The sequence below is a fragment of the Gracilinanus agilis genome, chromosome 1 (assembly GCF_016433145.1).
Source record: "Gracilinanus agilis isolate LMUSP501 chromosome 1, AgileGrace, whole genome shotgun sequence".
NCBI classification, from domain to species: domain Eukaryota; kingdom Metazoa; phylum Chordata; class Mammalia; order Didelphimorphia; family Didelphidae; genus Gracilinanus; species Gracilinanus agilis.
Window position 1 is genome coordinate 788,031,267 of NC_058130.1, and position 26,384 is coordinate 788,057,650.

The 26,384-nt window shown below is 37.5% G+C and overlaps 1 protein-coding gene across 1 annotated transcript in view; it reads left to right on the forward strand.

The window, feature by feature from the left end:
* The window catches only part of LOC123245934 (vomeronasal type-2 receptor 26-like), a 234,869-nt gene extending 208,917 nt beyond the window's left edge, over positions 1 to 25,952 (forward strand). The window contains exons 5-6 of the mRNA XM_044674906.1: positions 19,748 to 19,871; positions 25,057 to 25,952. Of these exons, the coding sequence (XP_044530841.1) occupies positions 19,748 to 19,871; positions 25,057 to 25,952 (1,020 nt within the window). The remainder of the gene's footprint in view (positions 1 to 19,747; positions 19,872 to 25,056) is intronic.
* Positions 25,953 to 26,384: the final 432 nt, after the last annotated feature.

Genomic DNA, 26,384 nt, shown 5'->3' on the forward strand with positions numbered 1-26,384 from the left:
CCTATGATCAATATCTTATCTTAGAAGAGTGAATGATTAATATCTATTCTTAGAAGAGTGACTATTTTATCTTAAAGTCTTGGTCCCTAACAGGGGAGATCTTGTCTAATCATGATAGAAACAAGTTTGTGGAAGAAACGAGAAATACTGAAGGGATGACACCATGGCCGGTAGCCTGGGAGGAGCTGGATCTAAATCCATTTCCTATTTATAGAATGCTCAAACAGGCAAGGAAATCACTAATCAAGGTTATGGAGAAAAATTCGAAGCACCCTAATGCTTGGTCAAAATTTGAGGAAGTGAGGCAGACCAATCAGGAGACACTAGCTACAGTTTTAGATCAAATCATTGAAGCTGCAGAAATTTACTTAGGCCTAAATGTACTAGAAGATACCACAATAGAGCATGTTAAGCGTATATTTGTGGAAAATGCAGTTCTCCAGGTGAGGAAGTTTTTCAATGAGAATTATCCAGATTAGGAACTTCTGGAAACCTAGATGGCAGTGTAAGGAAGTTGTCAGCTTACCCAAATCCATCTCTAAACATACACACACACACTCACAAAAAGCTCCAAAATGAAGAAAAGCACAACAAAACCAAGTCATACGGACAAGAAGAGAAAATATTACAGCATGAGTGTCAGAGAATTGACATATCAAGGATCAGGCCACTGTGTATGGAGAAAGATACCAGCAGGAACAACCCTCCAAATGCAGCTGGGAAAGGTACTGGCAGAACCAGTCCATTGAATGCGGTCCAGAAAGAGGTTCAGGTAAGATCAGCCCACCAAGCATGGCCAGAAAAGATACTAGTGAGACCAACCTACTAAACACAGTACAAACAGGGTCAGCCCACCCAATATGGTCAAGAAATGTACAGGTGGGACAAGCAGGATGGGGTATGAGCAGGACCAGTACACTCAGGAAGGTCAGGAAAGATGCTGTTAGGAATAGCCCACAGAATGAGGCACAGGAGAAGTTAAAGGCATAACTAGTTCACAGAATGTAGTTATAAAAGGTATAAGAAAGACAAGCCCACAAAGTACAGCCCAGGATGGGGTGGGGGGTGGGGAGGCAGAACCAGTCCATGGAATGTTACCCTGAGGAAAGGTAAGGGTTTAAAAAATAAGTGTCTCAAATTTTATAAACTGGGATGAGGGTTCTGAGAAATTGTGTATCACTAAGAATTTATGAGAAAATATAATAAACCTTTGATTGCTTTAGAAATCAAAATAAGAATTAATGAGTTAGATAAGTTATGAGAATTGGCTATTGAATTCATTGTCAAACATTTTATTCTATATATTCTATATGTATATGAATATATATTGTATATATATGAATATATGTTCTCCATATATAATTATATATACATATATATACAAACACACAACATTTTCTACTTTAAGCACCCCAACTTGGGTTAGAGAGGAATAATTTTTCAACATTGATATATGTCAAGAATGGAATGCAAGGGCTTTGATTCTGTTAAGATATCCTATACTTGTTGTTAAGAGTAATGACTGGAAGCATAGTAGCAAAGTTGTTGTAAGAGGTATATCTATTGAGATAGATATATGACTACTAGGTGGTACCTGAGGTCTTTTCCAACTCCAAGACTGTGAAAGAAAAAGCAATTATGAGCTTCACATACAGACTGATATATATTGTAAAGTAACAATAAAATCATAAGGAAACATATAACCATAGGATAGGAGTTTGAAGGGATTTCTTTACCTAATTTGTCCTACCCATACCCAAAATACATCCTCAGTACACCCAACTGAACAGTGGCTCTCCATTTAATATTACCTGCCAAGAATGAAATGCTAAATATTCTTCATCTTCTATTGATGTTTTTTCTGATTTTCCCAAAAAAATTTCATGGAGAGCCCAAGCCACAGCATAGACATTATTGTAGATAGTGTAACTCAAACCAGACATGGTCATATCAAAAGAGCACAGAGGCAAAGTCTCCAAAGAAGCATTTGGTGAACATATCTCTTGCTCTTGGTTTTCTGGTTGATTTGAGCAGCTAAAAACTGAGAACCAGAATCCTTTAAGTAAAATGTCATCTGGATATTTCAAAGGTGTTACTGTCTTAAGAAAAGTCTTGAACCCAGGAATTTCATTTGTCAAGTATGAAAAAGTGAGAGATCCATGAAAAGTAAAACCTTCACTATAGAGTGGTCTCATTGTAATGTCCCAGTGAGATGTAGCAATCCACAACTTCCGTGTCATGAAAAAAGGAACTTGTGAGTATCTCAGAATCATTAAAGAATCCGTGTCACCATGGATGACAATCACCTTGGTTGATGATGTCATGATCCTGGGCATGAAAGTCTCATGTGATTCCATATGTCGTCTCTCACTGACTGGGATCTTCTCTGTGAAGGACACACAAACTGCTTTCTTTACCATTTCCCTTCTCATTTTCCAGAGGAATTCCTCACCTCTCATATCATCTGTTGCAACCAGACCTATCCAGTTCCATTTAAAATATACCATCAAGTGAACAACACCTTGGTGAAGGGAAGAGTCTTTGGGTGACATCTGATAAAGGAAAGGAAACTGGACCTTGTCATATAGAATGGAATCAAATGGGCCATAGGTAATCTGGATAAGAAAGAAACATGAATCTGTTTGATTCATGGCAAAGGTGAGAAAGTGGCATGGGGTAGTGTAGTAGATAGGATACCAGTTCTAAAATCTGGAAGACATATTCCTAAGTTCAAATTTAGTCTCAGATACTTAATAGCTGTGTGACCCTGGACAAGTCACTTAACCTTGGTAAACCTCAGTTTTCTCATCTGTCAAATGAACTAGAGAAGGAAATTGTGTTGGATTTAAATTTCTTCATGTAAAAAGTGCACCTGTTTTTATGGAATTGAGTGTAAGAAATTTGTTAGACTGCATTTTAAGAGCATTCTCATTGCCCACCGGAATAGAATGACTAATTGGATAATTTGGGAATTGAAGTTTGGTTATTTCCTCCAGATAATTTTTAAATAATACCATATCAAATTTTAGATTGATAGAGTCAACAAGAGGTCAGATTAAGATATTTTTCTCCAGTCTAAAAAAACCCCTAAGGGTTCAGGAGAGATCTGTGGTACAAGCATGGAGACTGACCTGAAGCTCTTGTGGATACAATTCTAATGTTGGGGTTTGGTGGTGGCAATAGCAATATCAGGAGGTATATGAACTCTTAAGTCATAGAAAGTAGGAGATAAGACAAGTGGTCAGAAGATTAAATGAGACCCATATGCTAGCCCTGCATGCAGGACCAGACACTGTTGAGCAATACCATTGCTTTTACCCACTTCTGAATCACAGTCAAAAGGTAGAGAGAAGTACTTTCAGTAACAAGGGAGCAAGAATCTCTAATAAAAGTATTGCTTCTAATCTCAGGGAAATAAGGGCCTTGGGGACAGTATTTTTTGGTTCAGCAAGGGATCAGAAACCAAGGGATCTCTGCAAATTCCTCCCTAGATCACACCTTTTCAGAAACACCAAACAGTGGTAGAGGAAAAATTAGGTAAGAAATGAGAGTGAGAGTGAGGAAATTATGAAAATAAAATTAACAGTTTGGTAAAGGAGCCTTAGAAAATACTGAAGAAATAAACATTGTAAGTAACAGAATTGGACAAACAGAAAATGATGTATAAAAGGTGCTTGAAGAATATAATTCCTTAAAAATCTGAATTAGGCAAATGGAAGCTAATAACTTTATGAAACATCAAAAATAATGAAATAGAGTCAATAGAATAAAAATGGAAAACAACTTGGAATATCTCATCATAAAAAGGACTGATCTAGAAAATATATCTGAGATAAAAATTTAAAAATAATGGACTTCCTGAATGCAATGATCAAAGAAGGAACCTAGATGAAATATTTTGAGAAATTACTAATGAAAAAATCCCTGATGAGAATTTGGAGCTCATAGTTTTAAAATCTAAATATTAAAAGAATTTTGAATATGACTAGGTAATATTTAAGGAAATAAATAAAATATAATTTAAAAAGAAATGTAGATATCTACATTGTTTGCTAGAAGGGTAGATAATTGTTCAAACCTGCTTACTGCTCTCAGACATATGGAGAACATTGGAAATTGATTATGTGACAATATCATGTCAGACTTTCATGTCTATGCTTAACATGACTCCAATCTATAAATATAGCTTACTAACTATATTAAAACACAACTGAAATATAATACTATTTACTAAGAGACATCAAAATTCTGACCACTTTGAATTCTGAAATACCTAGCATCAACCTTCAACAGAAGACTTGTCTCATAAATAAAAAGAATGTTCATCAATCCCATATTAATATTGATGCCAGGTCTTGCTAATAATTACCATTGCTTTCTACTATCAAAGGATCAGATATGTAACTTTTGTCACACTTTGAAGGAGCCCATCTATTTCTGGAAGCAGATACATATATCCGTACTTGTGATACTGTATTGCATCATGATCAAGTAAAAAGAACTCCAGAATGCACATACCAGACTGATTCTTGCCTATCCATGTCCTCATTCTACTATATTATCTGGCAAACAAAAATGCAAGATGAATTGTGTTACAGGATTGCCTTGTCTATGGCATCTCACTCTAGTTTCCAAATCCCAAGACCAAGTTAATTCTTATATCAATTGAGTTTGGAGTTTGTTTTTTAACTTTTTCTCCAAGTGTATAGCCAGAACTTTCTGTAATTAGTTCTAGTAACATCATAAAACTCCACATAGAAACACTTCCAAAACCTCCAAATACCAAGTCATTATCTTTGGAGCAATTGGTGAAAAAGAATATTGAATGGCAAACTTTGAAATAAGGAGCATGGATATAAATGAAATAAGGTCCTCTGTCTTTGCTCTTTTGATATAAGTAATTTGATACTAATAACTGGCCTCCATTTCATTTAAATCAAAGACACATCTTCCTTTATCCTTGTTCCACAAAATTAAGCCTACTTCTATTTTGGTTTCTGAACTAACAAAACAGCCATTTATATGTCTGATCAGAAATGCCAAATTTAGTTAAGAAGCAAGGCTAGAATGCAGATTAATTCACTTGTAAGGCCAATTCTCATAAAAGAGAAGTCTTTTAAAAAGTGAGCTTTTAGGGGGCAGCTGGGTAGCTCATTGGATTGAGAGTCAGGCCTGGAGACAGGAGGTCCTAGGTTCAAATCTGACCTCAGACACTTCCCAGCTGTGCGACCCTGGGCAAGTCACTTGACCCCCATTGCCTACCCTTACCATTCTTCTGCCTTGGAGCCAGTACACAGTATTGACTCCAAGACGGAAGGTAAGGGTTAAAAAAAAAAGTGAGCTTTCTCACAGAGTGGTTCAATGGAATATATAAGGTAAATGTCCTCAGAAATCTAGTGATTGATAAACCCAAAGATCCCAGCTTTGGTGATTAGAACTCACTATTTGACAAAAACTGCTGGGAAATTTGGAAAACTATGGCAAAAATTAGGTTTAGATCAATATCTCACACACTATAGCAAGAAAAGGTCAAAGGGGGTATATGATTTATACATAAAGTTATATTATAAGTAAATTAGGGGAACAGAATAGTTTCTGTATTGTATCTTTGGAAAAGAGAAGAAAATTAATGAACAAAAAAGAAATAGAGAACATTACAAGATATAAAATTAATAATTTTAATTATATTAAATTAAAACATTTTTTGTGCAAAAAAAAACCCAATAGAACCAAGATTAGAAGGGAAATAACAAACTGGGAAAAACTGCATAACAAATTTCTCTGATAAAGGTCTCATTATTTAAATATATATAGAACTAAGTCAAATTTGTAAGAATACAAGTCATTACCCAATTGATATGGTCAAAGGATATGAGTAGGCAGTTTTCAGATGAAGAAATCAAAGCTATACAGAATCATATGAAAAAATGTTCTAAAACCTTCTTGATTAGAGAAATGCAAATTAAAACAACTCTGAAGTACCACTTCACATCAGATTGGCCAATATGTCAGTAAAGGAAAATGATAAATATAGAAAGAGATATGGCAAAATTGGGACAATAGTGCAGTGCTATTGGAGTTGTAAACTGATCCAATCATTCTGGAGGGCAATTTGGAATTATACCCAAAGAGCTATAAAAGAATGCATCCTTTTTGATCTAGCAATACCACTACTAGGTCTATATTCCAAAGAGATAAAAAGGTTGGGCATGAACCTCTTTGTACGAAGATATTTATAGCTGCTCTTTTTATGGTGACAAACAATTGGAAACTAAAGGAATGTCCTTCATTTGAGGAAAGGCTGAACAAATTGTGGTATATGATAGTGATGGAATACTATTGTGCTATTAGGAATTATGAACAGAGTGATTTCAGAAAGTAAGAACACACCATCAAAGATACATTTATCATTAGTCCCCAAAACTTGCACTTTGTACAATATTGCTCAAGCTCAGTTTCACTTTTGTAAAAAGGACTCTTCTCAGTACATCCAGAACTAACATTAAAGGACCAAATGTTTTTGAAAAATGTAATACAGAGTGAGATGTAATAGACTGATCAATAATACAACTGGAAGTCCTGCATGTAAGTTCTGCTTCCTACTTTTGACCCGTGAATTGTGTAATCTTTTGTAGATACTTAACTTCTCCAGTTGTCATGGAACTCATCTTTGTTATGGGCAAGTATATATAGATTTCCTGGAAGTTCCCTTCACTGGTGGGAATCTAAGTAATTCCAATTCTATTCTTGACTTACAATCTGCATGATGCTTTAGGAGAAATTTACCTTCAAGAGGTTACACTTTGCAGTGCTGAGAGGGTTTAACTAGTGTCAAGAAGGCTTAAGGCTCTATCCTGCCAAAGGAATTTATTAATTGCATGATCTCAGACAAGCCACTTAACTTTTCTCAGTTTTGGTATCCTTTTCTATAAAATGGGACAAACAATAACACCTGGTTTATGAATTTGTTTTATGGAAAGATAGACAAATTTAAAATACTTTTAAAACAAAAAATGGTTATTGATGTTGCTTTTACATTATTACTGTCATCATAATTATCAAAATTTTCTTTGAAGGAGGCATAGAATATATCAGGTTCATTATCACTCACCTGTGGAAACTTGTAGAGATCGAAAAGGGTCGCCATCTGGACAGAAAGTGCTGATGTGGCTCCTCCAATAATAGCCACAGACTTATCTTGTTCCCTGCACCTATAATTAGGAATGAGCTGGTCCTGCCCAGACAGCCACCTCAGGGAACTCTCCAAGGTCTTCTCATCACTGTGGTAGGTGTTGTAGAGATAGTATCCCAGGGAAATATTGGGCAATAGATTGGGATCCCTGTTAATCTCCTCGATAGCAAACACCAGGGCTAAGACCTGCTGATAATTTTTGTGCAGCCACCTGTGGGAAAAAGCACCATAGAACATTAACAAAGCCTTCAAAAAGAATACTTTTTGGAAGGAAGAATTCTCCAATATTTTGAGTCAAAACCAAAGACTCTCAATAGTTGTTCAGCTCATTTCACTTATATTAAATATAACCATCCTTTATGTGCCTTATTGTATGAGGCAAAGCCTGAGAACCTCAGCAAAGCCAAGAGAGAGCAGCTGATGCTTGTCACATATCATCCTGAGGCTGGTAGCCTCAACTCCCCTCTCTTTTCCTACCCCCCATTTTGCACAAGATGTTCCTACAAAATCACTAATGCTTTCCTTGGGAATCTAAGCTAGGTTGTTAATATGTTGATTTATTATCCTATAGAACTCATCCTCTAGACTCGATGATTTATATAGATTGCATTGTATCATTTTATCAATCATTTGCCTTTATTGTGTATGGGGAAGCTTGTGCAAAATCTCCAGCTCTCTCTATAAAGTAGAAGCAACTCTCAATAAACTTTGCCCTGGGAACTTACAGTTTTAGTGGCCCTCCTGATCCCCATCATGTTTTCATCATTTTCCTTACCATATTTGTGGACCTTAGCCCATTCATCAGGCCAGTCCTGACCCTTTATTCCTATATGTTTTCCATTGTTGCCCCAGCATAGAGTTCAACAGAGTTCATTACTAGAAAGCCAGAGGGATGTGGGGCTGAGCTGCTCTCCTCCCCCTCTCCACACATGCCTGAGGATATCACCCACCCTTCTAAAAGGTTTGCCATCAATGCCATAAATCATCCTTCCCTCCCTTCTCACTTCTTTCCATTCCTGTAAAGGGACTAAGAAGAGCAAAAAGTAAGGAAATCACTTCAATGATTGTGATTTAATACCAGGTCCTTAACCAGAAAGCCAATAGTAAAGATTGATTACCTCTATTAGTAGAGACAATGTTTTAAAAATAAACCCAACCTAGGAAGATTTCACCAGCAGCTACCACCTCTCAAACAACCTATGTTTGTTTTAATGGAAGCAGAAGGTGAGCATGACAGAATCCCTACTTCTGGTTACTACACTTCACATGAGAGCATCCACAGAATTTTCAAATCTCTTTTGAGAAGTCACTTGCTAGTTTTTTAAGAACTGAAGACTGTAAGTCCATTATTTCCTCTTTTCACTTTCCATTGAATTAGAATCAAAGAGGACAAAAATGACCCCTACCTTGATCCAGAAATTCTGCTCTGAAGAAAAAATTCAAAACTGCAAAAAAGTTTTAAAGCATTTTATATAAAATGTAATTTTTGATCAGACTTTCACCAAGAAATGATAGTCTCCCTGCCCCAAGTCAAATTATCAATACTGCCTAAGTAATTAATAATAAAGAAAAGAAAAAAAGAAGCATATTGAAGAATTAAAACATAAACAAATGGTAAAAATGATTTAGTGATTTTGTCTTTTAGACTAAAAAATGGGGCATAAATATTTGTTAGTAATTAGAGGAAAGAAAGATATAAAGGGGAAAAGGGAAACCAGAGGGACTGAAAAATGGCAGAACATAAGCTAGATTTACAGAAGCATTTGGCCACAAGAAGGTATAAAATAAGAGATCATAATGCTTATCTGCCAAAAAAACCTATCCAACGTATCACATAGTCTGTCTCCTATAGCTATAAGACAGAGTAAAGTGCTAACCTGCTTCTCTTCAGCTATCACATAAGGAAAATTGAACAGGAATTGGAATCCTTTATTCTGAATCCCAGTTTTGCCATGCAGCCTTGAAATTCTATGTGAGTTTGCTTTGTTACATACCGAGTCCCTGCATTGTAAACCAGATTTTCTGCAAAGGGAATTGATATAGGGCAAAGTACACAACTATAGGCCAGGCCATGATCACAAATGTCAATACTGCTTTTCAGAGTTCCAAGAAGAAAGCCAGTTCTAGTTCTCTTGGAAGCCACCAAGAAAATTCAGAAAAACTGATGTGGAGAAACAAAAACAAGTCCCTCCTATATTACCTGTAAAGAATCAGAATACTCTAGATGTCACTAAAATAGCAGAAATTCCATAAGGACATTTCTAAATCTAATTCATTTACAACTGTACCCTGGGTGTACTTATGTCTTCTAAATATAACGAACTTTCAGTTTCAGGTCTCAGTTTAGATTGGACTACTGTATTCAGTAGCCTGGACTGTGCTACCTTTCATGAGCATGGAACTACTGCCAACAAGAATTGAGGAAAATGCAAAGTTAACACATGCCCTGAAGAGAGAAGACTAGATAATATATTTTCCACAGATGTAGAAGGTGAGAGGAATAAAACATGTCATGGAAGAAGGAGGTCACATGACTCCCTAAATGGTTGATTTCACTTGTTATTAGATGGGCAAATGTAGAGAGGAAACATAGGAGCTTTCATTTCTGTGGATGGGGTTCATCTTCTCCTTGTCAAATATCAGTTCCCCCAATAGAGCTAACTGCCAAAGGACGGAAAATGGGCACTAGATTCAAAAATTTCTTCTGCTTTAATTCCAGGGGGCATCGAATCTAAGAATGTTAATTAATTCTTCTGCTTAAGTATCATTTTAAGATCAGGACAGGGGAAGCAAGATAAATTTTAAAAATGGGCTCTTTGGAAGGAGAGGTGGAAAGAGAAAGCAGAGGGGAGTTTTCTTCATTCAGTTTAGAAAGGCAATCAAACATGAGGAAAACTGACAAGAATAAAAAAATTGAGAGACAAGAAAAGGGGGAGAGGTTCCATTGTTTCTCACTGCATTGATCTGCCTTTGTGTTTCAATTACAGGGACCATTTTTTAATCACCACAGGGGAAAAAAGCCCACCCAGATTAGAAAGGTACTTACTGATAAGGCTTGCAGGCTTTGTTAGGAGGACTTTCAAACAGTTCTGCTCCTGTTACCCGGTTCACATCAACTGAGAACAAAGTTAAAAAAATCCCAATCAACAGGTCTCCATCTCTGGAAACAATGGGATTAATCTGGTGGAAGCAGGAGAGATTCTCTGACCTGTACCCAGATCCTGGAAGCAGCAGCAGCAGAACTGTAACAAGGGAAGAAAGCAATTGAGAAATGTTTTTCTGAATATGGAGCAACATCTTCCTGAAAATGAGTCAAATCTCCAAGCATGTGGAAACCAAAGAATCGCTGAGACTAGAGCAAAGCACTCTGCCTTAGATATGGATTGATAAGAAACTGTCCAACATCAGAAATGACTTTTTATGTAGATACCCAGGCTCCGGACTGCCTGCCATATCTGAGGAAACATAATGGCACAGCAGTCAGGCCCATGTTCAAGTCAGCAAAGATGGTACAAGATCAATGTAAGTTTTATATGTTCACCATGTTTTTTAATGAACTCTGTCTCATATCTTGTTAGATATGGATGGGGACCAGGTCTCCTACTTTAAATCTCCACAGAGATGTCTTAGTCCATGAAATACTCTGGAGACCAGAGAGCCTGGAGCAGCTCCAGCTGAGCTTCTGCATCCAAAGGAAAACATGAGAATAAAATTATATTTTGAACTTTTTTTCCTTGTTCCCAGAAGAGGATGACAATGTAGAAATGCTTTGTAGGAAAACAATTTCTGCATCCTGAGTTTAGCAAACATCCTATGATAACCAAACCATATGAAAAATTCCATTGCACGTGACAATATTAAAAAAAAAAAACTAGGAATTTCCATGAAGTAACTGATAGTCTTGATATCCCCCAACTTCTCTACACCAGGTGCAACATAAACTAGGTCTCATATAGCAGATTCAGTGCAATCTATTCTGAATATCTATTGTAATATGTATAATACTTAACATGCCCTCTTTACTCCTCTCCACTTTGGACAAGATCTTAGTATCACAGTCTCAGAGATAAAATGGGCCTCAGAGGTTACTTAGTCCAATAAGTTTTTGACAAAATTCCTCTGTTCAGTGACTAGCTGTTAGGGACCAAGACTTTAAGATAAAATAGTCATTCTTCTAAGAATAGATATTAATCATTCACTCTTCTAAGATAAGATATTGATCATAGGCCCAGCCATGCTTGGATGGAGACAGTAAGACGCCACAGGAGATTTTCTACATAACTTATGCTCCCTTTCCGCATTCCTTTCCCTTTAGTATTTGCCGACCCCCTTCTGCCCTCAACCTATATATTCTTGTCATAGGCCTACAATAAACGAGCCTTGCTTCCATCCAAACGACTCTGTCTGTCTTGCGCGCAAGGTCTCCCCTCTTCTCCCCCTATGGTTTCTTAGGTTGCCGTTTCACGGACCCCTCGGTTGTGTCCGGCTGGACCTGGACACTCCCCTAGAACATAACAACAGTCCTCAAAATCTGGGTCATATGCTTTAACAAATGCATGAAAGATTTTAATAAATTTGCCAGCATCATCATGAAAGTTTGAGATTTTCCTTCTCAAGTTCTCCACATCCTCAGTCCTAAATCTAATATGCTCTTACATGAAAAATCCCATATCCCTCACTACTGGAAGGTTGCATAGGGGGAAAAGGTTAACTGGTTTGTCCCCCTTATTTAATGCCTTTTGTTCCAATTCTGCCTTAGAAAGTTCAGATTTAACACCTTTACCATCATTACCATTACCAGGAGCTTGACCATAAGCACCATCAGTTTGCATATATATCTCCAAATTGTCTATTTTAACTTGCATTAACTTTAACAATTGCTTCATCTCTGAATCTCTAAAACACCAGGTAACCACAATCTTGCAATAATAATTAATATGGAAAATAGCCATCTTATTTTGTATATGATGTAACCAGTTAAAACTATAATAATGTGTGCTATAATACCCAGAATAGTTATAGGAAGAACAGGTTGGGCTACCTCAGAATTCAATATAACTCTGCAATACCTGGGTATGATCTTAAACCACAAGTATGGGATAAACAATATCCCTTGCCATAATCCCAATAGCAAATAATCAATACAGTCTTCAAGTACCACTTTCCCAAACATTAACACAAAAGACCAGTGGTACAGCAATACAGTTGTTTTATTAGCCACAATGAAAGACTAAAGACTAACATATAATACAAATACAACAATATTCCTACAACAATACCAATTTAAAATCAAACAGGTTGACACAAATAGTAAAACGAAAAAAATGGGGAAAAAATCTTTTTCTGTGGCTATTTTAGTCTTGATAGTAAATTGGCTTCACTCAGGAATTTTATCAATGAACTGGGGGTGTGGGGTAGGTAAACAGTTCTGAGTAGATCACCACTGGCTTGGAACTTTTAGCCCACAGCCAATGGCTATACACCCCCCATGGAATGTTCAGAACCCTTTGGCTTCCAGTCTGGCCCTGTGTGTCCAAGAGTGGACTTCCTGTCCTCCTCTTAACCCACCATCTGGGGCAGCCAAACTCTTAGGGTAAAAACTGGGAGTTAAATTATATTTTTATCTGGGTTCAGAAGGGTGAGTAGGAGACAGGAATGGACAATAAACTAGGACCAAACAAGTTAGGGAAATTGGGTTTGGCAGTTTGGGAAAATGGCAGTTGACAGGAGTGACTGTTGGGCCTTAACTACCACACTAATCCACCTAGCCAGGGAGTCTATGAAACCAGCAAGTGAATGACAAGAGGGTTTATAAAACACAGGTTTAATTAAAGAAAACTGTAGTCTAAAGAAGGGAAAAGGAGGTTCTATTCCACCAATCTATGGGTAAGCCTCAGTGACAGGGAATGGACTTATCTACACTAAGCTAGAAACCATAGTTGGGCAGGGCACAATGGAGATCAGGAAGGAAAGTGAGATCCTCACTGCTGAGTCCTGTCAAAATCCAGTGATGGTACAGCTTTCGCAGGTCTTCAGCCAGTACTCCTTCAGTTGGGTAAGTCAGGTTGCTAAACCAACTTGAGCTGACCAGCAACTCAGGTTAGGTTTCATAGTCTCAACCTAACCTCCCAGAAGCAAATGGCTTTCCTCCTTCTGGATATCAGGATATCAGGATACAAACTCCACTTCCTCTGAGGTCTCCCAGGGGTCAGTGACAACTTGTCCCCAACCACCATGGAGTCTATCCCAGAGAGAGAAGCAACTCTTCCTGCTTCCCCATTCCATTTAGAATCCTTCAGCCCTGCTTGCTAAGTCTCCTAAATAATAATTTATTAATCTTCCTCACAACAGAATCCTCTAGGTCTGCTCTTTAAAAGAATTATTTTGGTAATTGAATGGAGGATGAACTGGAATGAGGAGAAATGTGTGGTACATAGGCTTTCCAATAGTGCATTGCTGTAGTCCAGGGATAAAGACATAACGTTCTGGCAGTATAAATGGAGTAAAGGGAAGCATACTAGAGAGAAGTTGCAGAGGTGAAATCAGTAGATCTTGGCAAAAGATTAAATTATGGAGGTGATAGATAATGAGTAATCAACTGGGAAACTAATGGACCCAGGGGACATAAGCAATGCTATGGGTTGTAGAGGTTCATTTCTGTGTCCCAGTAGAAAGCCAGATGTTATTACAGCTCCAAATTAGACTCCTAAACTCACCCAGAATCTCTTACATAGAAGAGTTCGACCTTCAGGCACCTCTCAGTCATGAGAATTTCTCTTCTTTTTCAGCTGCACTCCTTCCTGAAGAATACTCAATTTAACAACAGTGCTGGTGACCAGGTATTTGTGGATGAGGAGAGAAGCTCCGAGGCTCAATATGTCATTATGAATTATTTGTTCTTTCCTAATGATACTGAAACTTTGGTGAAAGTGGGTCAGTTTATCTCCAAGGCTCCATTTGGACAAGATTTCACAATTCATGAGGATGCCATTGTGTGGGGCTGGTGGGATTCAAAGGTCAGAGATGTTTTAAATTTTAACTTTACACTTCTGCTCACAGGAAAATTCTTGCCCTATTTAATTTACTTAATTTTGCATATATTTATGAATAGAAGTCATTTAATGATTATTTGAAAATAAGATTCTACTTCTAGACATTAATTCTCTGCATTTGCAATTGGTCATTACAGTGATGAGTTCCTAATTTTTTCAAAGTTTTTTTTTAAGTTGAGTAATACTTTATTTTTCCCAATTACATGTAAAAATAATTTTTACCCTTGTTTTCTAACGTTTGTGTTCCAGATTCACTCCTTCCCTACCCCATCCCTGAGATGATAAGCAATTTTATATAAGTTATTCATGTGTTATTATACAAAACATATTTCCATATTTGTTATTTTATGGAAGGTTTTTGTTTATCTATGCACACATTTATGATGATACATATAAGCATATGGTATATTTTTGTGTTTATAGATATACACACATAGGTTTTTATATATGCCAAATGTGTGTATATACATATACCCTATATATACCAATATAAATGTATGTATGTATATATATATATATATAAATATATGTGTAAGTACATATAACATGGAGAAAACAAATTGAAAACGTTATGCTTTGGTCTGCATTCAGTTTTTTATCTGAAGGGGAGAGCATTTTTCATCATGAGTCATTTGGAGTTACCTTGGATCCCTGTGTTCCTGATCATGGTTAAATCATTAACAGTTGATCACGATGGGAGCTAAGATGGTAGCGTAGTAGCAGGAGCCTTTTGAATCTCCATCTAACCAATCATTACAAAGTGTCTCGAAAGGACAGAAATCAAAATTGGACTACTAAAGGGGCTCTCCCTCTGGATGCTGCCTTAAAGGTAAGCCATGTTTGGGAATTCCCATGTTATAGGAGGGCAAAACTGCACTTATCAAAGTGCAAGCTGATCACGCCTTTCCCACACCATTACTATGCAAGAGTCAGAAAGAAGGTTGGGAAAATCTCTAAATTCTTGGAGGCTGGCTGAAAGCACTATAAACTTACCCCAAAGGGCAGCGCAAGGCCTTGGCAATGAGACTTGAGACCCAAGACTGAAGAGCACAGAGCCTGGGCAGCAGAGTGTGGAGCTTGAACAGAAACAAGGCTGGTCACAGCCTAGGCAGCAGGGGCTGGAAAGATAGCCTCAAGGCAAAATGCTTTAAAGTGAGCTATACAAAGAACATCACAGATCTACCTGCCCTCACTCAGGCTTCTGACTAGGAAGGGAAGATACTACCAAGGCAAAGCCCTGTGAGACAGAAGCTAAGAAAGCAATCAACATGAAGGATCCCCAATCCACTAGTGGCAAAAGGAATAAGCAGCAGCAAAAAAAAAAAAGCTCTTGACCTTGGATAATTTCTATGGAGAAAAAGAGTAAAATATAGAAGTAACAGCAGAGAGTAACAAGTAAGCAAAGACATCCAAACTTTCCCAGAAAAATGGAAATTGTTCGCAAGCTCTCAAAGAATTCAAAAAGGAGTTCATTCACCAAGTAAGAAAGATAGAAGAAAAATGTGAAGAAAAGTGGGAAAAAGAAATGAAAGTAATGCAAAAAGAAATAATAAATTAAAAGAAAAAAATTGCCCATATGGAAAAAGAGACAGAGAAATCAAATAAAGTGATAAGCAAATTGGAGACTAGAACTGACCTGCTGGAAGCCATGAAAAACAGTTGATCATCTGGCAATACTACTGTTGCTAAATACAATGTTCTCCTGTTTTGCCTGATTTAATTTTTCATTATTTCCTATATGAATATCCTCCTCATGCTTCCTTATATCATAATAGTATTCCACTATCATCATATACTATGACTTGTTCAGCAGTTCCCCAATTTATGAGCATTCCCATCAATTTCCAATTTTTTTCTCTGACCAAAAGATATGCTATAAATATTTCTGTACTGAAAGGTCCTTTTACTTTTGTTTTACCTCTTTTGGATAAAGAACTGCTAGTAGTATTGTTGCACCAAAAGGTATTCACAATTTTAAAGCTCTTTGGTCATAGTTCCAAATTGCTTTTCTATAAAGGTTAGGTCAGTTCACAAGTCTACCGTCAAAGCACATGGCCCAATTTTTCCACATCATCTCCAACATTTATCATTTTGCTTTTTTTGTCATATTAGCCAATTTGATAGGTTTGACGTAGTATATCAGAATTTTTAAATTTGCATTTTAGTGATTTGGATCATTTTAAAAATATAACTATAGATAGCTTTGATTTCTTCTAAAATTTACTTATTCATATCCTTTAATCATATATCAGCTGGGGAATCAATTGTATTCCTATTTATATGATTCAGTTCTCTATATATCTGATAAATGAGGTCTTTATCAGAGACATTTGCTACATTCATTCCCAGTTTTCTGTTTTCCTTCTAATCTTGGTTGTGTTGGTTTATTAGTACAAAATCTTTTAAATATAATGTAATCACAATTACTCATTTTATATCTTGTAATACTCCCTATCACATGTTTAGTGATAAATTCTTCCCTTATCCATAGATGTGAAAAATTAACTATTCCATGCTCCCCTAATTTGTTTATTGTATCAACAAATCAACATTTATGTTTAAATCATGTATGCATTCTGACTTTTTTCTTAGTACACGCTGTCAGACATTGGTCTATACATAATTTCTGTCATACAATTTACAGTTTTCCCAAGCTTGAATCTTTGGCCTCATCAAACAGTAATTATTATGGCATTTTACCACTGTGTAGTGTAGGAAAATATAAGTAAGGTAATGGGGTCACCAGGGATATTACAATACCCTAAGTGTTTTGTGGGAACACACTCTAGGATTTATGAGAGACTGGACCAGGGTGAAGAGACCAGAGTTTACTGGATTTCCACAGGAATGGCAGTTGATCTTAACTTTCACCCAGCTTCCACTAGACCAGAGTATAGTAACAGGCTAACAAGGTAAAAGGGACTTAACAGCTTTAATTATGTTAGACTAAAAGGGGGGAAAGGATTTCTATACTTAAAATTTAAGGGATAAAATCACAGGGCAATGGGAGGACTTATTCTACTCTTATCTAAGTGATCTAAACTAACAGGGTCCAAGGAGCTGTAAATGGAGTCTCTGGGTTTCTGCCTCAAACCTGGAACCTGCCAGGCTTGAGTGCAGCTAGGACTTAGTGGCTTTGGGATTCTCATTGCAATCCACTGATCATCTCTGGATGCCAGGAGTCAAGATGATCTCAGGTACCAGGTAGAGAGGGTTCTGCTTGAAGCACCGTCCTCCAGTTTTCAAACTTCTCCTCCTCTCTTGGCTCTGTGGATTTGTCCTTTTCTTAGATGCCACACCACACAGGATCCCAGGGGAAATCAGGAAGCAGGATGTCCTTTGCTCTGAGGTCTCCCAGGCTGGCAACAGTTTTGCCCACTACTAATGGAGTCCACACTCAGGGCACAGACAGACTTCCTCCTCCTTCATTCCAACCTGGAATTCCCAGCTCCAGCTCCTTCCTGCTAGGTACTTCCTAATCAATACATAATCAATACCTAATAACCAGCTAATCTAATCTTACTCATAACAGTAGTATGTGTCAATATCAGATTGTTTTCATGACTATTGTTTTGTAATGCCTTTTGAGATCTGGTGTGGCTAGACCACCTTCCTTCACATTTTTTCATTAATTCTTTTAATATTCTTTTTTCATTTTTTATTCTCATGCAAAACACACTTCCATATTTGTTTTCATAAGAGCACACTTATACATAACTAAAATCCCAAATTAAAAGCAAAGATACACTGATGTGAAAGATGACTCAAACAGTTCTTTTTCTGGTAATGAATAGTATTCTCCATTCGAAGTCTTTCATGACTGTCCCAGATCATTGTGTTGCTGAAAATAGCCAAGTTTTCACAGATAATCATCATCCAAAGTTACTGTTATTGTGTACAATGTTCTCCCACTTCTACTTATTTAGCTCTGCATCAATTCCCAAGGATCTTTCTAGTTTTTTTTTTCTGAAATCATCTTGCTCATCATTTCTTATAGTACAATAGTATTCCATTACCTATGTGTGACACAACTTGTTTATCCATTCCCCAAATGAGGAACATCCTTTAAATGTTCAATTCTTTGCCACTACAAAAAGAGCAGCTATCAGTATTTTTATACAAGTAGGTCCTTTCCACTTTATTATTATTCCTTTGGGATACAGACCCAGTAACGGCATTACTGGATCAAAGGGTATGTGGTTTTATAGTCCTTTGGGTATAGTTCCAAATTGCCTTCCAGAATGGTTGGATCAGATCACAACTCTACCAACAAAATATTAGTGTCCCAATTTTGTCAAAATTATTATTTTAGACCTTATAATACTGTCTATCTCTTATTTGGTCATAAAATCCTCCCTTCTCCAAAGATCTGTCAGGTAAACTATTCTGTGTTCCCCTAATTTAGTTAAGCTATCACTCTTTATATCTAAGTCGTATTTCCATTTTGACCTTATTTTAGTATAGGGCAATGATGGCAAACCTTTTGGAGACAGAGTGCCTGGCCCTACCCTAACCCCCACCCCAAACTGTGTGCTGTGCCCACCCCCAAGTCCACTTGCAGAATACCCCCACACACACTGAGTGTCAGGTGTGCCCTAGTCCCCTCTTACCACAGATAGGGGAGGGAAGAAGTTTTTACATTGGGCTGCTGGACAGAGGTTTGGGTGAAGTGAGGAATGTCGAGATGGAGGAGGGAGTCACCCAAGCACCCTGATCCCCTATAGCCCTACCACCTGTGAGCTGCCCACCTTACCCCCTTTACACTCCCATTGGGCTGCTGGTCAGATGGGCGAGTGATGTGAAAAAATGTCATCAGGTGCAGTAGAAAGGGGGAAGGGATCAACTCTACCTGAGTCCCTCTGCCTTTGTAGTAATGAACCCTTGGAGGGGGCATACCTACAGAGAGTGCTCTGCATGCCATCTTTGTCACTTGTGCCATAGGCCATCATTGGCCCAGGGGTACAAACAAGTTTTCCCATGGGATCATTAGAATATCTTGTGCTGTTTATTCTAAGGATAGTTTACATTAACTGGGGAGCCATAGATTATGTTCTTTTTCGCAGCATTAAACATGAGGAAACAACAGAAAAAAATCTCAAAGGAAAAAGAGAAGCATGAAAGCAAAGTGACTGTCTGATGAGACTTTACAAATAAATGATGAGAGAAGGAAAGTAAAAGGCAAAGGAGAAAGAACATATATCCATCTGCATGTAGAACTCTGGAGAAAAGCAAGAAGACATAAGAAGGTTTCCTTAAATGAAAAATGTAACGAAATAGGAGAAAACAACAAAATAGGAAAGGCAAGAGATCTGTGACAAGGGATTTGAATTTAGGTTTTCTTGGCTCCAAGCTCAGCATTCTCTATATTCATTCTCTCTACTTAGCAGTCTGTGGGAGAGACTATTGAAGCCAAGATAGCATAGAAGTTGTTTCCTTTTCCTGCATCAAACCTCAGTGGCCCTCTGTTAAAGATGTGTATTCCCCTCTCCTGTTACTGTCTTAGGTTCCCTGTGGAGTATGCAGTGAGAGCTGTATTCCTGGATTCAGGAAGACTCCTTTGGAGGGGGAGGCTGCCTGCTGTTTTGACTGTTCACCATGTCTAGAAGGGGATATTTCCAGTCAGAAGGGTGAGTTTCCTCAGGGAAGTTCCTTTTCATAGTCACTGATAAAGAAAAAAAAAACAGATTATTTTTATACAGTCCCCACAACCCTTTGGAACAACATTTTCTGAGTAAGATGGCATGGCACATGATGTGAAGAAAAAACAAGAATATACTAAAAGAGGAATCCACAGTTGTTGGTTATTGCTCTTCTTACTGGAAGAAGACTACAATAACATCAGTGGTTATGTCTTCTGACCCACTCATAAAACTGGATTTAAGTGAGGCAAAGAAACTAAGAGTTTTTGGCCTCAACCTCTCTTCCAGAGTCATCGAAGTCCAATTGTTGTAGGAGAACTTTGGGATGAAGCCCTGGATTTGGGAAGAGTACCCTTTGTCAAGAATGACAACTCCAAAAATTAGCTTAAAAATAAAAGAGAGATTTATGAATTTGGAAATAATGTTGAAAGTCCAGGAGGAAGGTGTAAAAGTAGACACTGCCTTCTAGCAGAGATGAGTTCTGGGCTTCTTAATACCCTTTAGACAACAGTGGGGCATGACCAGATATGAGGAGATGAGAGGATGTTACTACACAGGGAGAAGTGGGGGTTGTTTGCCACCTGACCAAGGATGGAGTGATGTTTTGTGTCCTGAATATACAAGGGGTGACTAGAAGAGTTCAGGGGATGATTTGTTGTCGTAGATACAACCCGATGTTTATCAGAGTAGAACTGGGAGATGTATATCTGTTTTCATCACAAAATCTAGGGGGGAAAATCCAAAGGGAATATTTCTCTTAGGGGTCTTTCCTTATTGTGAGTCTCTGATGCTCATCTTTTCCTCAGCACTACAAGAATGCAAGGAAGGAAATGAATTTTCCTACATCAATTTTGACCTAGAACACTTCTGGAGTTTGGGGTGTCCTGAGGAAACCCTGGGTCCCATGCTGCAGTGACAAGACAAAAGGGAAAAATAACCATTCTGGTACCTTTGTTACCACTCCACTATGAGAAGTATAATGCTTAGGAAAAAAACTCTTAGCTGTCTTATTTCTTTGATGAACTGAATCAATCCCTTACTTTTCTCTGGGTTGTTGTCAAGAGGGTATATAGCTCAATGGCTGCTTATTTCAGGATATTCTCCTCAGTTTTCCTTGCTATTACATGATCTTTTATTCAGACAGTGATGTTCCTTGCAGTTGTGGATGAGAGTTGTGAGTGTGAAGCCCCCTACCCCCTTTTATGATTATAATAGCATTAGCCTTTATGATTATAACACAAATAATGTAACTTACTTTATATGAATTATAAACATTAGCTAGGAAAAATACAATTTAAGGGTGGTATCAAATCTTGCTGACAAGCATTTTGACCTAAATCTTGTAACCCAAAAGTGTCAACCAAGCCCTCATACCCTGATGCAAAATTATAAGACAGGATGTAGAGGGCCACCTTCGGGTGCAAATGTCAACCATAAATGTCATCCATCTAACTGCTGACTCCTAGTCATCAGCAGAAAAAACATTATATCCTAACCCTTTACTGAAAAGGTTTTGGAAAGGTCAGTAATAATAATAAATATAAAGTTACCACCCATAGTGATTATTTTTTGTGCTTATCAGCTTATTCAACACTTGCAAGATCTGTCCATGTGAAAAAAATTTTTATTCATTCTGTCTTTTATGATAATATGTCATCAGATTTCTACGTATAAAAAAGGCTATCTCCGGAGGCTCAGGTTCTCTGGTCTTGGCATTGACCAGAACCAGGCTTTATTGTGAGACTGGCAACCTCTTAAGAAACCTATTTATTACTAGCTTGGAAACTTTTTATTGATGTTTACAATTAATTTCGACCTTGTTTCCCTTATTGAACTTTTTGCTAACAAATTTTCAACATACCATATAAGAACAACCCAATGCATTTAATCATATATATACATGAATATATACACACATATGCATGCACATATGTATCATGTGTTATATGGATATACATATGTGAATGCATATATGTATGTGTGTATATATGTACATAAATACTGTACTGAAACGGAATCAAAATTCCTCATGTTTTATAAAGTTGGTGACTGCAAGTTTCCATTGGAGATTTAGACTAAAATTATATGACTTCACCTAGGTTTCAGAACACCTGAACTTCCCACAGAGTAATAGGTCTTAATGCTGTGAAGTGAAAGGATATGAGGGCCAGGTAATCAGAAGTAAAAGCCTACCATCACAGCTGCAGGGAGAGAGAGAGAGTCAACTTACTAAGGAGACCAGCTCCTTATAAGCAAGTGAAAGTGAAAGAGAGAGAGGAAAAAATAGAAATAGAAAGAGCAGACACCTGAATGGCTGGGAGAGACCTGAAATGAGTGAGACACACAGTACAATGATTTGTCACTAGGTCCGCCGTTTATTAAGACAAAGAGAAAGATTTTTATTGAATATAGAGTTTTAAGCATTACATCATTTAAAGAGGTCTGACTCTCCCATAGAAAAATGTTTAAGAAAAAGCTTTACGCAAAACATTTCTAAGGTATTTCTACAAACCCAAGCAATTGAAGAATATTGACAATAACTTGATGATTTACAGGAATCAAGGGAAAAGATAGTCTGGGTCTTTTGGTCATGACATTACAGGAGCTACTTTGGTCATAAAAATAATCAACAGCTTCAAGGATTATTATGAAGGAAGCTTTTCAGGAGATGTCTTTATTTGTGTTATAGCTAGACAATACTTTTTGAGCTGCTATTTTGAGACTCTGACCTTACCAAAGAAATCTCAGGCAAACTCATAAGTATATCTTCATGGCTGCTTTTCCTCAGTGGGCCCAATTTGTCTTAGGTTCCTCCATAGAATACCCAGTTTGATATGGGGGAAAAAGAGGAATAATAGAACATACTGATTCCAATTCACAATTAAATTAAGAATAAAATATCTCTTACAATCCCACTTTACTGATTATTTGTTGATTTATTGCCTAAAGCAAGTTGTGCATATTCTTTAAAGGTGCTTACTAACCTGAGCAGAAGGCAAAGTCCTGTTGAATTACAGAGGGATCCTCTGGAGTTGGCAAGATCTTTCAAATCCACCTGTTTGTGGATCACATTCTATTGTTTGCACGTAGCTCTGGAGCATTTCACAGATTGTTATGATCTATCTATCTATCTATCAATCTATAATCCTTTAAAAAGTGTGGTTTGCCAGTCCACATATTGCAAGGCTCATAGATTCTGTATTTTCCAGGATATGACATTTATTTAGAAAGACAACCTGTAGAGACTATTCATCAATGTGGATGTCTGGGGCAGACAATACAGGAAATACCTTAGGCCACGAGTTGAATAGGAAAGAGAGAACAGCCTTTAATACTTCTGGGGAATTATTGGCTTCCTTAATAACCCAAGCTTAATCCAGAAATGAAGGCTGATTTTTTTTTAAAGCCAACATCCTAAGAGTGTTTTTTTCAGTCTGTGAGATATGGATTACAACAATCTCCAAAGAATTAAGATGAAAAATTACTCCAAAAGCAATTGAGAGCCACATAGTAGAGTGTAACTAAGAGGTCATTAAAAGAATAGGAGAACAAGATGTATGAGGGTGAACACTGCAGGTTAGAAAGGGATTGAGATAGTCACAAGGTGAAAGAGAAGGATGAGAAGAAGCCAGTCAAGGTACTCTCTTGGTATACAGATATCAGGAGTTAATGAGGAAGCCCTAGAGCACATTAGAGAGAATTCTCATAGTCTCTGAAACTTGCAGAAGGATAAGGACAAGAGCTCCAAGGTAGGTCAGCCAGAGAGTTTACACCACACCCTGATATGTTTTATTATCTTGGTGGGGGAATTTATGCTTCACTCACCTACAATAATGCTAGGGTCTTAAATTGGTGAGGATGGTGATAATAACAATAATTATACTAATAACCATCATTTAAATAGTACTTCAACTTTGTGCTTTCTATATGCTATCTAAGCTGAACCTCCCAACAACTCTGTGAGGTGGGTGCTATTATTATCCCCATTTCATTGAAATGGAAAATAAGACAAGGTAAAGTGACTTACCCAGAGTCACATAACTGGTAGCCAGGATTTGAACAAGAAGCATTCATAACTCCAAGTCCTGTCTTATTCCTGTTGCAAACTACTTCCTTATAATATATAAGATTTTATTGTCTCAATAGGGATTTGTGTTATTACAAGCTTACAACTCTTGTCTGGATTTCCACCTCTGATGTCACAGAGGCAATTCAACATTTGGCTGAGTAGTGGAAAGATCCAGATTACAGAAGATCAGAGAAAAAGGAGAGAGAAGTAAAGAGGAGAAATGAGAGAATATCTAAGGAAGAGACAGCGAGGAAGGTTTTAGAGGGCCAAAGAGGATTTTTTGGAATGCCATTTCCAGAGTAAACTTTGAGAAATTCTCTTGGGTCTGAATCAGAGGATTAAAATATAGCCACTCCACTATTTTGAAACAGGTAAAAAACAATTCAGCCTATGACCCAATGAAAATTTGGTCTTCAAGCTATCTGACTGAACCCCGATATTGAAGTTATTGAACTCACTGTTTAATATATCATAGAATGGCATTGATTTCCTGAGTATTAATAGCAGGGCCACTTAAAAATAAAGTTGTCCTATAAGAATCTGCCATGTATTCATTCAATCCATAAATCAATCAATGCCTATTTAGTATTGATGGTCTTGGTGATAATACAAAGAGAAAAAAAGAAATAATTCCTACATTCATGTAGCTTCCATTCTAATGGAGAAAATAACATGAACATACATAGCAGAGGCATCTACAAAGTATATATTAAATGCACAAAAATTCATTGTGAGAGAGGGTATACTGACTGCTAAGAAAAATGATGAAAGGTTAAAGTGTTCCTTCTACAGCTAGAGTTATTGCACAACACAAAAGATACAGAAGCATTCTTTACATTTTATGCCAAAGGCTTCCAGTTTCTAAGTTTATTGTACAATTGGAATATATTAAAAACAGTTATCATCAGTTAAGAAAAGGGAATAGAGAAAATCAATGTGATGTAAGCCCAACCAATAATAAAGGACATGAACTGAGGCATCCTACTCTTAAGTGCATCCTGAGAGGCAGAAGGAATGGTTACCACCATGATAATTCTTTCTAACATCTGGGCACAGGGACTATTCTTTGTATCTAAATTTTGACCCCCTGTTTGTCTCTTACAGATGCAGAATTTTGTACGAAGTGCCCAGAGGACGAATATCCAAATGAGCAGAGAGATCGCTGCCTCCCCAAGGTTGTGATCTTCCTGAATGGGAAAGAGCCTTTGGGGATGACTTTGACCCTTATGGCTGTTTCCTTTTCTTTACTGACAGCTCTGGTTCTGTGGGTCTTTGTGAAGTTCCAAGACACTCCCATAGTCAAAGCCAATAACAGGACTCTCAGCTATACTCTCCTCATCTCCCTTATCTTCTGTTTCCTCTGCTCCCTGCTCTTCATAGGTCAGCCTACCCCTGCCACCTGCCTCCTACAACAAACAGTATTTGGAATTGTCTTCACAGTGGCTGTTTCCTCCATTTTGGCCAAAACCATTATAGTGGTTCTGGCTTTCAGGATTATAAGGCCGGGGAGCAGAATTCAGATGTTCATACAGCCCAGAGTATCCATCTATATTGTTTTCATCTGCTCAGGGATTCAAGTGATTTTCTGTGGCATCTGGCTGGGCACCTCCCCCCCTTTTCCAGAGGCAGACACACACTCTCAATATGGCCACATCATCATTAGATGTAATGAGGGTTCTGTCTTTGCCTTTTACTGTGTCTTGGGCTACATGGCTCTTCTGGCCCTGGGGAGCTTTACTGTAGCTTTTCTGGCCAGAAACCTTCCTGACACCTTCAATGAAGCCAAGTTCATCACCTTCAGCATGCTGGTGTTCTGCAGTGTCTGGGCCTCTTTTCTGCCCACATATCAGAGCACCAAAGGGAAGGCCATGGTGATTGTGGAGATCTTCTCCATCTTGGCCTCCAGTGCTGGGCTACTGGGCTGCATCTTTATTCCCAAATGTTATGTGATCCTCCTGAAGCCAGACAGAAATACCCAAGAACAGATCAAGAGTAAATAAGATTTGGTTTAACAAATACTAGATTGCAATGGTCATTTTCCTGTGTATTGTTCATCAACTCTATTCCATTGATTCGCTTGCTCTATTGATTAGTCAATAACAGATTGGTTTGGTGTCTTTGGTTTATAATACAATTTGAGATCTGGTACAAATAGGTCAACTCCATGAATTTTTCATTAATTAACTTGATATTCTTGACCTTTTATTCTTCCTGGTGATTTTCATTATTAACTTCTCTAGTTCTGTGAAATAATTTTTGAGTAACTTATTTGTCATGGAACTGAATAGGTAAATTAATATAGGTAGAACGATTGTTTTTATTATATTGGCTCAGCCTACTTATGATCAATTAATATTTTTCCAGTTATTTAGATCTACCTTTGTGTGAAGTTTTGTAATGGTGATCATATAGTTCCTGTGTGTGTCTTTGCA